Here is a 10,022-nt window from a genome sequence, read left to right as displayed (position 1 = left end):
GGTTAAGAAGTTATGGTCGATTTACTAAAACGGCCGAAACTTAACTCAAAAACATGGCGGTTTTCAATTACCTTTGGTTGCGGATGATGGTGGTGACAAGCTGAACGTGATCACGGCACACGGTTGCTCCGGCGACGAGCTCAGGTGAGCTTTCTCTCTCTTTCTCTCTCTCTTTCTCTCTCTCTCTCTCTTTAAAGAAGTTGGAGATGGTGGAGATGGTGGGGATGGTGGAGATGGTGGGGATAGTGGAGATGGTGGGTCATTACAGGATTATTCATGTATTATATAATATAGTTTCGTTTTACTATGGTCCTCCTTGTATTGAAAACATTGTAATCACATGTAATAAATACATAGAAGAACAGAACAGTTATAAGCTTTTTGAGTTGACTCCACTATAGTCTGGACAGCACATTCTTAAGTTTATCTAATCCAATTCCTTTCCCACGCCTTCACCATAATCACTTCTCAACTATTATACATGAGTGTATATATATATATATCGTTATATGGTGAGAGTATTGTAGAACCAAACCAACAATGGGGAAAGAAAATGGGAAAGTTGGTTTTGATTTCCGAGCAAGTCCTTACAGCATGGGGACGAAGATAGCCTTGAGAGAGAAAGGAGTTGAGTTCAGTTTTAGTTCCTATGTTATGTGCTGCTTGCATGTGTTTTTCATATTGGTTCTCTATCCTTTTGCACCATGATGTAGATATCGTTTGACGAGGAAGAAAGATACGGGGAAACAAGAGAAGTCAAGAAAAAGTTTATTGATAGCTCGAAGGTTCTTAGAGCAACTCCAATGGTAAAAGCCCATTAGGGGCTCTGATGAATAATTTTATAATTAATTGGGTAATTTGAAAAGTTTAGAACTTTTGTTAGTGTAATTGATTTTTTCATGGTCCAATGGGAGAACTCTCGTTAGAGGTTCTTAAATTTTTTTTTTGATAACTTAAGGTAAAATACTGTATTAAGGAGTCAATCATTCACCAATTGGTCATAGCACGAACAATATATACTTGCCCAAAATAACTAACTAATAACAAAACCAAGAGACAGTTGAATGAGATCATACCTGCAATTTGCTTTTAGCGATTGAAAGTGTTGTGCCGCCAACTAGCAAAGATTTCATCTCTGCACTCAGACTATCCTCTTTCGTTTTAACATCTTGTTCAGTGACTTTACAAGCAACTGATGTCTTCTCCACAAGCATCTTTCTTGCTTCCGGCCTCTGACGCATCTCTTCAAGTTCATTAGTACGTCTCAGTGATTCAGCACTAACCTGCCCGAAATTTAGCCGCCCGCTAATCCGCGGGCTAATCAATTAAAGCTCATCGAGTAGACAACGTAAGAGATACCACTCCTTTATGGGACTATGTCCACACTACTAGTCCTCAAAACACATCTAATTGCCTTGAGTGAGTTTCTACCTAGCTTCAATCACATTCCTAAAGACACTGCCAGTAATTAAAAATTGATGCTTTACACTCTGAAATTGATCAAAAAAGCAAATGGGTAAGAGGAAAAAAACCTGAATAAGCGACTCGAGTTTGGGCTGAAGGGATAGCTTCTTCTCCGTGGCTAATTTGAGAGCAGAAGAAAGACTCTCCATAGCCGCGTTAGCTCATGGTCGAACTCTTCCCACTCGATAACCTTCACATCCTCTTCTTCTCGATCGCTTCTTCTCAGCTTTTGGGACGAGCTTGACCCCGTTTCTCTTTCCATCAACAGTTCTGTCGGAGACTACGCTGACGCAAGTCTCTACGATAAGATCCATATATCTTCTTCATTCGACTTTCATCACCAATTTTAAGGAGCTTAAATCGGATCAGAAAATATCGAAAACCCTAAATTCGATCAAGTGGTGATGATTGGTTCGACTTAGCAAGAAACGAATAAGAGAGGTATGACATGGATCCGTGGAATCGAAGTATTGAGGATGAAGAAGCTTCTCAAGCTTATTTGTCCTTCAGATTTCGCAGAATTTTTTTGAAGGTTAGGAAAGACGGAAAGAGAATCTAAAAAGACTACAGCCAATACGCATGAGCCACGTAGGGTGCTTACTGATTCTTCTTCCATTTAGTTTAGCACCGGTTCTGTCTAACTATAGCTTTTTCATTTATTTTTTTTACTTTTTTTCTTTAAAGACTCTCCCTGTAACCACTGATGGAGCTGGTATTAGACCATGATTAACCCAGAGTTTTTAGAGTGAGGTTCTTAGCGAAAGTTAATAAACTGTTTCTTAACTTCCGATAAGAATCTTATCTTAAGAACTCCGGGTTAATTATGCTGTTAGAGCTGAGGTTTGATGTAAATCTTACTTAGAGGAGAGACATTTGGTTATGTTCACATAACTTTTCTCCCGTTTTTAGTTTTTCTTTATTTTATTCTGTTCAGTTTAGCTTTTTTTTTTGTCTACTTTACAGCAAAGTCAGCAAGGATAAAATGCTAATTACGAATTATGTTGACAATTAGTATACCTAATATTAAAATGGGAAATCCCACATCATTAATGACATTAAGAATAAATATACATAAGAAAAAAAAATTCCGTAATAACACTATTTTAAGTTAAAATAACTAAATTACTTTAAAATCTAAACATTTTATCTGAAACCCTTTGCTCTGCATATTAAACTATAATCACTAGCTCCAAATTAGAGTTTTTTAGTTAATGTTATTTTGAGACTTCTTTTCTGTGTGATTATTTTTGGAAAAAGTTGTACTAGTGTTATGTAGAACTATTTTTTTCTAAAAAATAAATGATTTTAGTAAACTAGTAGCGTTGAGATTCAACTTCAGAGTTGTTGACAAACAAACAAATGTAATTATTTTATTTTTGACAAAGACTAATGTTGTTGGAAATCTAAAATTTGGGAGCATCTGTGGGATATAATAAAATAATGGGGCTTGCGAGTTTTTTTTTTTTGTCAACCACTTTGACTTTATATTGATTCAGGTCCGCAGACCAAACATTACAAAGGTATGAAGTATTACAAACAAGGCCCAAATTAAAGTATAAAGTACATAAGAAGCCCAAAGATTAAAGATCATATTGCAATGTATTTTTTTTTATCTTTCCACGTGGTCCTAACTGAAGAAACAAGAGACACATATCGAAGAAATGTGTCCATCATACAGAGCGGCGACCATAGTCGACGTAGTTCTTCGCCGCCGAGATTCTCTGCCTATAATCTCTATCTTTTGCTTCTCATCACGATCAAGGAACCTCTCTGTAATCATCCATACCTCTGAACTCCATCCTTTGCTTATGCAGAGACCTCTCCATCTACACAGATAATAACTCAAGGATTGTTCGATTGACCAACTAAGAGATTTTTTACTGGACCATCTTCTACTTAGAGAGTATGCCAGCTCTACGAAATCTCCTTTAAAGTCTACTGATGTAGAATCCTACACCATCGCGTCCTCTCCATAAAGATACTTTACCAAGCCTTTTATCGGCTTTCCCAAAGTATAGGGTAAAGATTGACTCTTGAAAGAAATGATTAAATGCATATCGTTAGAGATGGAACAGGTCGACCACAAAGCAAATGAAATTTAAATTTGTATTGCAAAAGAGGAGAAAAGTGAACCGATCTAGAAGCGATCGGAGTTTATTAACACAACAAAATCGCCTTGCGATGATGAATCCGACTACGCGGAAGTAGTGATCGATCTAGTGATCGGAGAACAAATCGCCTAGCGAAACCTTTATCCGACTAACAAAACAGTAATATAATACAACAAAACAAAAAGCAAAAGATAATGGTAACAGAATAGTAATATAATACAATCTATAAAGGTCAAATCTCTAAAATAGCACATTTCAAATTTTATATCACAAAAATAGCACTCAAAAACTAAAATGACCAAAATAGCACCTTTTTAAGTTTATCCTTTGAAAATTTTAATTTTTTTATTTTTCAAAATTTGAAATCTTAGCCCCAAAACTTCATTTCACAACTCTAAACCCTAAACTCTAAACTCTAAACCCTAAACCCTAAACTTTAAACCTTAAACCCTAAAATCTAAACCCTAAACCCTAAACCCTAAAATCTAAACCCTAAACCCTAAACCCTAAAATCTAAACCCTAAACCCTAAACCCTAAAATCTAAACCCTAAACCCTAAACCCTAAAATCTAAACCCTAAACCCTAAACCCTAAAATCTAAACCCTAAACCCTAAACCCTAAACTCTAAACCTTAAACCCTAAACCTTAAATCCTAAACCCCACCTTTTAACTCTAAACCCTAAGTTTGTGATTTTTGATAAAACATTAAGTGCTATTTTTGTGATTTTTGACTTTAAGTGCTAGCTTGAGAATATAAACTTGATGTAATGCTATTTTTGTCTTTTCTGTTCAATAAATCGCCTTGCGAGTTATTTTCAAGGTCGTCCACAACGAATAATAAATAACAAAAAATCTCTCTTTTCTCTATTTGTTTATTGTTTCTTTGACGTTCGCTAAATATTAAAAAAACAAATTTATTTTCTACGGAAAACAAGAGAAGGGAGCTACCGTCTAAAACCACCGCACCAGCCTTCCCTCTACATCAGCTTCCGAATTACATTTTATATTTATATGTATCTACGATCATCAACCATTCTCGTCTCTGAAATGGGTTTCGTTGATACTCTCATTTCTTGATTTTAAGCAATTTTCTTTTGTGTAGAGAGCCAAAAGTTTGCATCTTTACCCAAAAAAAAAAAAAAAAAGTTGGAAACTTTAATCTCCTCCGTCTTCAGTTTTGTTTGAATTGTCAATATTTGGGTTGTTGTATTTGGGAATCTCCGATCTAAAAATGGCTGCGATCACTGAGAGTGTCGATTCTGGTGTTGGTGAGGGAATTGAGAATCGCTTGGTGAAACCGGAGGAGTCTGATCAAGTGAAGAAACTGAATCCTGAAGCTAAGGAGTTTATTCCTTGTTACAAGAAGAAGATTAATAATCAGTCTCTGTCTTCTGGTGATTTTGCCATCACTAAGAAGCATTCTGGTAATGAAAAAAGTTTGATCTTTTCTGTTTGTTTTGGTTGTTGTTGAAACTGTAAATGAATTTGATTGGCTGCTTATGTGATGCTGTTTCTATAAGTGAAGTTAGTTTGGGTTCTTGATTCTGTTTTTACTTAACATTTCATCAATTGAGGATCTTTTACATTAACCTTATCAAGTTTGGTTTTTGTGGATTACAGAGAAGAAACGGTTATAACCAAGGGAGGAAAGTTAGGTTAAGTGGAAGAGGTTCAAAGGCTCAGAGAGAAGATAGTATTAGAAGAACAGTCTATGTGTCTGACATTGATCAGAGTGTAAGTTACCTCAAGTCTCTCTCTCTCTCTCTCTCTCTCTTTCAGGTTTGCAAGAAAATGTATCATTCTAATTCTATATTCTTCTTTCTATTTAGGTGACTGAGGAAGTCTTAGCTGGATTGTTCAGCAGCTATGGCCAAGTAAGTTTAAAATCCACAAGCTAAATCCTTTTATTTGTGTCTGGTTAAGTGTTAACATTGTGTTCTTTCTTCTTTGGAAGGTTGTTGATTGTCGAATCTGTGGAGATCCAAATTCAGTTCTTCGCTTTGCGTTTGTTGAGTTCTACGATGACCGTAAGTTATATTAAAGCTGTCTTCTTTAAAAGTTTTGATTTTACATTAGTAAGAATGTTTGGTTCAAGCAGAAGGCGCAAGGGCTGCTTTGAGTGTCGGTGGGACAATAATAGGTTATCACCCAGTTAGAGTATTGCCTTCAAAGACTGCTATTCTTCCAGTGAATCCCACATTTCTCCCCAGGGTAATAATGTAAACAACAGTCTCCATTTTTGAGGTTTGGAAACTGAACTTTTATGGCTCCTTTTTGTGTTGTATTCAGTCAGAAGATGAAAGGGACAAGTGTACAAGAACCATCTACTGCACTAATGTCGACAAGAATGTAAACACTTGTTTTCTGTTTTTGCATTTTGTGTACTTGTTCTCAGTTTTTAAGATTACTTGCTTTAAACTTTTGCAGGCGACTGAAGATGATGTCAGAATCTTCTTTGAGTCTGCCTGCGGTGAGGTCAGTCTAGAGCTACTACTATCTTCTCTCTCAACATACAATATGAGGTTTTGTAAATGCAAGAAATAACATTTTCTTGTGTTATACAGGTTACTCGCATAAGACTTCTTGGTGACCAGTTGCATTCTACTCGCATAGCTTTTGTTGAATTTGCCATTGTAAGCTCCTTCAGATTCTTTTCTTTTAAACATCAGCTTTTTGTGTCTTCTTTCATCAGTGTTGTTAGCTTTTGATTAATAGTTTTGCAGAACAACTGAATATGTTTTTTTGCTTTGGGGATGGAAATAGGCAGATAGTGCAGTTGAGGCGCTCAACTGCAGCGGAGTAGTTTTAGGTTCTCAGCCGATAAGGTACGTTTTGCAATTAATCTTTGGCTGAATATCAAAACATGATCTTGAAACCTTTTTGATTTTATTCAGGGTAAGTCCTTCAAAGACACCAGTGAGATCACGATTCACTCGATCACCATTCACAAACTAGGAGAGAAACAGAACCCAAGAGGCTTTGTTGATGAAGGATAGTAGTGATGCAAACACTTGGTTTTTCATTTGGCATTTTAATTATTTTCTAGAGCAGAGTTATATCTCCCCAGTTGTGTAGTATGTGGAGACAAAACCAACAATCAACACACTTGTGAGTTCTTTCTCAAAATGGAAGAATATTAGTTTCGTTTTTGGTTGATTCTTAGTTATCGGGAAAGTAAAATATATCTTGTTCTTGATCTCGTTGGAGCTGATTACAAGCCATGCTTAAGGTTTCGATTTCTTGCTAATTACGAGCCAGCAAGCGTGGCTCTAACCACGGGGGGTTTTGGGATCAATCAAAAGCATATATCCTTTAACTCGCGTATTGAAAAACCTTAGGGACTGGTTTGAAAATATGTAAACGACATCGTTTCGGAGAAACCCCATTTTCGGATTTAACAGAGTGACGCAAAACCCTGGATCAATCACGCTAACAGATGAGAGGAGCAATTGGAAGAAGATTGTCGAACCCTAGCAATGGCTTTAGCCTTGCCTCCATAGTCAAGCTCGCTCCATTTCTCGTCCAACCTACTTCTCACTTCTCCTCATCCTCCTCCGACGGCGGCGCTGGCCGTGGCCGTGGACGCGGCGGTTCCGGATCCCCCGTCGCTGGAGCGGGGCAGTTCGGTTTCAATCGCGAACCGGAAAAAGCGAACGAACCGGTCGGTCAAGCACGTGGCTCGTCGGAATCGGAATCGCAATCGCAATCTCCAGGAGGATACGGTCGTGGTCGTGGCCGCCCGATCCAATCCGATCCGATCTCTCCTCCGTTCTCCTCATTTGTCAAACCAGACTCGCATAGCGTTGGCCGCGGAAGAGGATCCCTCGGATCAGACCCCGTTTCACCTTTCTCTCCTGAGCCTCCTCGCCATCCAGCTCCTCCACAGCCGCAGCAAACGCGTTTCGAACCAGCCAAGGATGGCGTTCAGGGAAGTCCTCCATTTGCGAAGCTTGAGGCTACAAAGGATGCAACTTCGCCGCCACCACCAGGGGCTCCGAACAACATATCCAATGCTTTAGGAAGTGGAGCAGGTCGAGGAAAACCAGACACCCGCCACATTCAACGCTCTCCTCAGCGTCAGAAGCGAGTTCAACCGCCCAAGGATACAACTCCACGACCCCAACTGAGTCCGGAAGAAGCTGGAAGAAGAGCAAGGAGCCAGCTTTCCCGCGGCGAAGCTGAAGGAGGCAGCGGTGGTGGTGTGAGGGGAAGAGGAGGAGGCAGGGGAAGAGGGAGAGGAGCGAGAGGGAGAGGCAGGGGGAGAGGTGGCGAAGGGTGGAGAGATGATAAGAAAGAAGAGGAAGCTGAACAAGAGGCTTTGAGTGTGTTCGTTGGAGATAATGCTGATGGAGAGAAGTTTGCTAAGAAGATGGGAGATGAGATTATGGCACAGTTAGCTGAAGGTTATGAGGATATCTGCGAAAGGGCTTTGCCTTCTACTGCTCATGATGCCTTGGTTGATGCTTATGATACTAATCTCATGGTAAAGTTTCCGTCTTTCTTTTCGTTCTCATCACTGATGATTGTGTAGAAAAAGTTTACAGTTTGATCAGGAAAATTGAATAATGAGGAAGCAGTGTCATTAATATTGATTCATAGGCTATAAATCATAGATTCGTAGGTTGTGGGGGCCTTGAAGCCTATAAGATTGTGTTTGTATGTTCTTAGATTTATAACACAGCCTCTGAAGTTAACAGCTTGATGCAGAGAATTCTAGACACTATCACTTCGAGTAGGATCAGGAATAGTCTGTAATGATGAAGAGATATCATTAATATTGATTCATACACTCTTGATCATAGGTTGTGGTGGCCTTGAAGTGTATAAGATTGTGCTTGTTTCTATTTACACGGCCTCTTAGTTTTTTAGTCTTTCAGTCAAAGGAACATGAAGAAGTGCCTTTTTGTTGTTTGGGTTTGCATGAAAATGGATGTTGACTCCCTGAGTTTTCTGTCTCCCGCTTTGTTTTATAGATTGAGTGTGAGCCAGAATATTTGATGCCTGACTTTGGATCAAATCCTGACATTGATGAGAAGCCACCAATGCCTCTGCGTGAGTGTCTTGAGAAGGTGAAGCCTTTCATAGTGGCTTTAGAGGGGATCAAGGATCAAGAAGAATGGGAGGTAAAACAATGGTCAGCTTGGTTTTTTATGCATCCACGCAGTACTTTTGTTTCGTTTGATCACTTAATCTTCTCTTCTTCTTTTTTTTTTTTCTTTTTTTGTTCAGGAAGCAATAGGTGAAGCGATGGCGGAAGCTCCCCGTATGAAAGAGATTGTTGATCACTACAGTGGTCCTGATAGGGTAACAGCTAAGAAACAGAACGAGGAACTCGATAGGATTGCTACAACAGTTCCCCAAAGTGCACCTGATTCTGTGAAACGATTTGCAGATCGTGTTGCTCTTAGCCTCAAGGTTTGATATCACTCTGTTTTTTAATCAGAGATTTCTCTTAGGAAGATGTGTTGATGTTATTCTGAAACTTTTGGGTAATGCAGAGTAATCCTGGGTGGGGATTTGACAAGAAGTACCAGTTCATGGACAAGCTCGTTTTGGAGGTGTCACAGAACTACAAATAGAGAACTTAAGGTTTCAAAGACATTCTTAAAAAGCTTAATCGTCGCAGCTGAGTTTAGATTCGAATGAAGAATCTTGTCTCTACTTAAACGATAGTTTGGCCTTTTTGAAAGGTCTCACCTTTCACCTTTCACCTTTTTTTCATTATACGTTGTCAAGGTTTCCATAATAATGGCATTGTTCTTTCGATATTGTAACTCAAGAGATCGTTTTCCTTCTGTTTTTCTTAATTTTATTAAGATGTTCATTCGAAAAGAGAATGTTTACTAAATAGTAAATATCAATTTTTGTTTGCACACATGACGTATCTAATAGAATATACATGGTATTCACAAGTGCTGGGATCATTCTCGAGTTGACCTGACCTTTATACATTTACAAGTTTTGTTTTCTTGATATTTAAACAAGAAGAAAATTTCCATTTTCTGATTGTAGATTGATATTACCACTGCACTTGTATACGTCAGAAAATAAATTAGGTTCTGTTGTAACAATCTGTAGGCTTATATATCAACGTCAACGGAAATCTGGGCCTATCTATATACGAAGGGACAAATTTTCAACTCGGATTATTCAAGTCATGTTCATTAATCAGTTTTTTTTTTTTTTTTGTAATATTTCTAATTTTAATTTTCAAAATGTACCCTTATCAAATCAGGAACATCTTTTTGAATCAAACTTTATGGCCTATACATTTTGTGACGATTATTATGAATTTATAGTGAAAATATTTGGATTTGTCCAAAAATGCATTTCTTTATAGTATATGGTTTAAACACGTTCCCGCATGCAAGACTCATGTGTATAGACTGGGTAAGTCGTGCGCTTTCTATTTCCTATTTTCTCGTAATTTCAGAGGAAAAGTTTGC

At 38.1% G+C, this 10,022-nt stretch overlaps 3 protein-coding genes and 1 long non-coding RNA gene across 4 annotated transcripts in view; 3 read left to right on the top strand and 1 right to left on the bottom strand.

Annotated features, from left to right (window-relative positions):
* Positions 1–188, bottom strand: part of LOC106296885 — a 7,405-nt gene extending 7,217 nt beyond the window's left edge. The window contains exon 1 of the long non-coding RNA XR_001261336.1: positions 72–188. This is a non-coding gene — a long non-coding RNA (uncharacterized LOC106296885). The remainder of the gene's footprint in view (positions 1–71) is intronic.
* The window catches only part of LOC106296883 (peptide methionine sulfoxide reductase B1, chloroplastic), a 9,258-nt gene extending 8,860 nt beyond the window's left edge, over positions 1–398 (top strand). The window contains exon 6 of the mRNA XM_013733126.1: positions 269–398. The gene's annotated coding sequence lies outside the window, so the exon portion shown is untranslated. The remainder of the gene's footprint in view (positions 1–268) is intronic.
* Positions 399–4,465: 4,067 nt separating this feature from the next.
* LOC106298543 (polyadenylate-binding protein-interacting protein 8-like) lies at positions 4,466–6,741 on the top strand. The gene is made up of 10 exons (XM_013734681.1): positions 4,466–5,026; positions 5,176–5,310; positions 5,406–5,450; positions 5,531–5,603; positions 5,675–5,787; positions 5,866–5,925; positions 6,004–6,051; positions 6,141–6,209; positions 6,340–6,401; positions 6,471–6,741. The coding sequence occupies exons 1-10, from the start codon at positions 4,808–4,810 to the stop codon at positions 6,529–6,531; spliced, it is 885 nt and encodes a 294-aa protein (XP_013590135.1). The 5' UTR covers positions 4,466–4,807; the 3' UTR covers positions 6,532–6,741.
* Positions 6,742–7,004: 263 nt separating this feature from the next.
* Positions 7,005–9,375, top strand: LOC106296444 (translation initiation factor IF-2). The gene is made up of 4 exons (XM_013732576.1): positions 7,005–8,059; positions 8,550–8,699; positions 8,806–8,991; positions 9,075–9,375. The coding sequence occupies exons 1-4, from the start codon at positions 7,013–7,015 to the stop codon at positions 9,153–9,155; spliced, it is 1,464 nt and encodes a 487-aa protein (XP_013588030.1). The 5' UTR covers positions 7,005–7,012; the 3' UTR covers positions 9,156–9,375.
* Positions 9,376–10,022: the final 647 nt, after the last annotated feature.

Source organism: Brassica oleracea, chromosome C6 (assembly GCF_000695525.1).
Source record: "Brassica oleracea var. oleracea cultivar TO1000 chromosome C6, BOL, whole genome shotgun sequence".
Lineage (NCBI taxonomy): Eukaryota > Viridiplantae > Streptophyta > Magnoliopsida > Brassicales > Brassicaceae > Brassica > Brassica oleracea.
This window is presented reverse-complemented; position numbering and strand designations above follow the sequence as displayed.

Bases quoted from the DNA above. Each gene is read 5' to 3' on its own strand.
- LOC106296444 (XM_013732576.1), top strand. From the start codon at position 7,013: ATGAGAGGAGCAATTGGAAGAAGATTGTCGAACCCTAGCAATGGCTTT. The intron at 8,700-8,805 runs GTAAAACAATGG...TTTTTTGTTCAG, and splicing joins AGGATCAAGAAGAATGGGAG to GAAGCAATAGGTGAAGCGAT. The intron at 8,992-9,074 runs GTTTGATATCAC...TGGGTAATGCAG, and splicing joins GTGTTGCTCTTAGCCTCAAG to AGTAATCCTGGGTGGGGATT.
- LOC106298543 (XM_013734681.1), top strand. From the start codon at position 4,808: ATGGCTGCGATCACTGAGAGTGTCGATTCTGGTGTTGGTGAGGGAATT. The intron at 5,788-5,865 runs GTAATAATGTAA...TGTTGTATTCAG, and splicing joins ATCCCACATTTCTCCCCAGG to TCAGAAGATGAAAGGGACAA. The intron at 6,402-6,470 runs GTACGTTTTGCA...GATTTTATTCAG, and splicing joins TTAGGTTCTCAGCCGATAAG to GGTAAGTCCTTCAAAGACAC.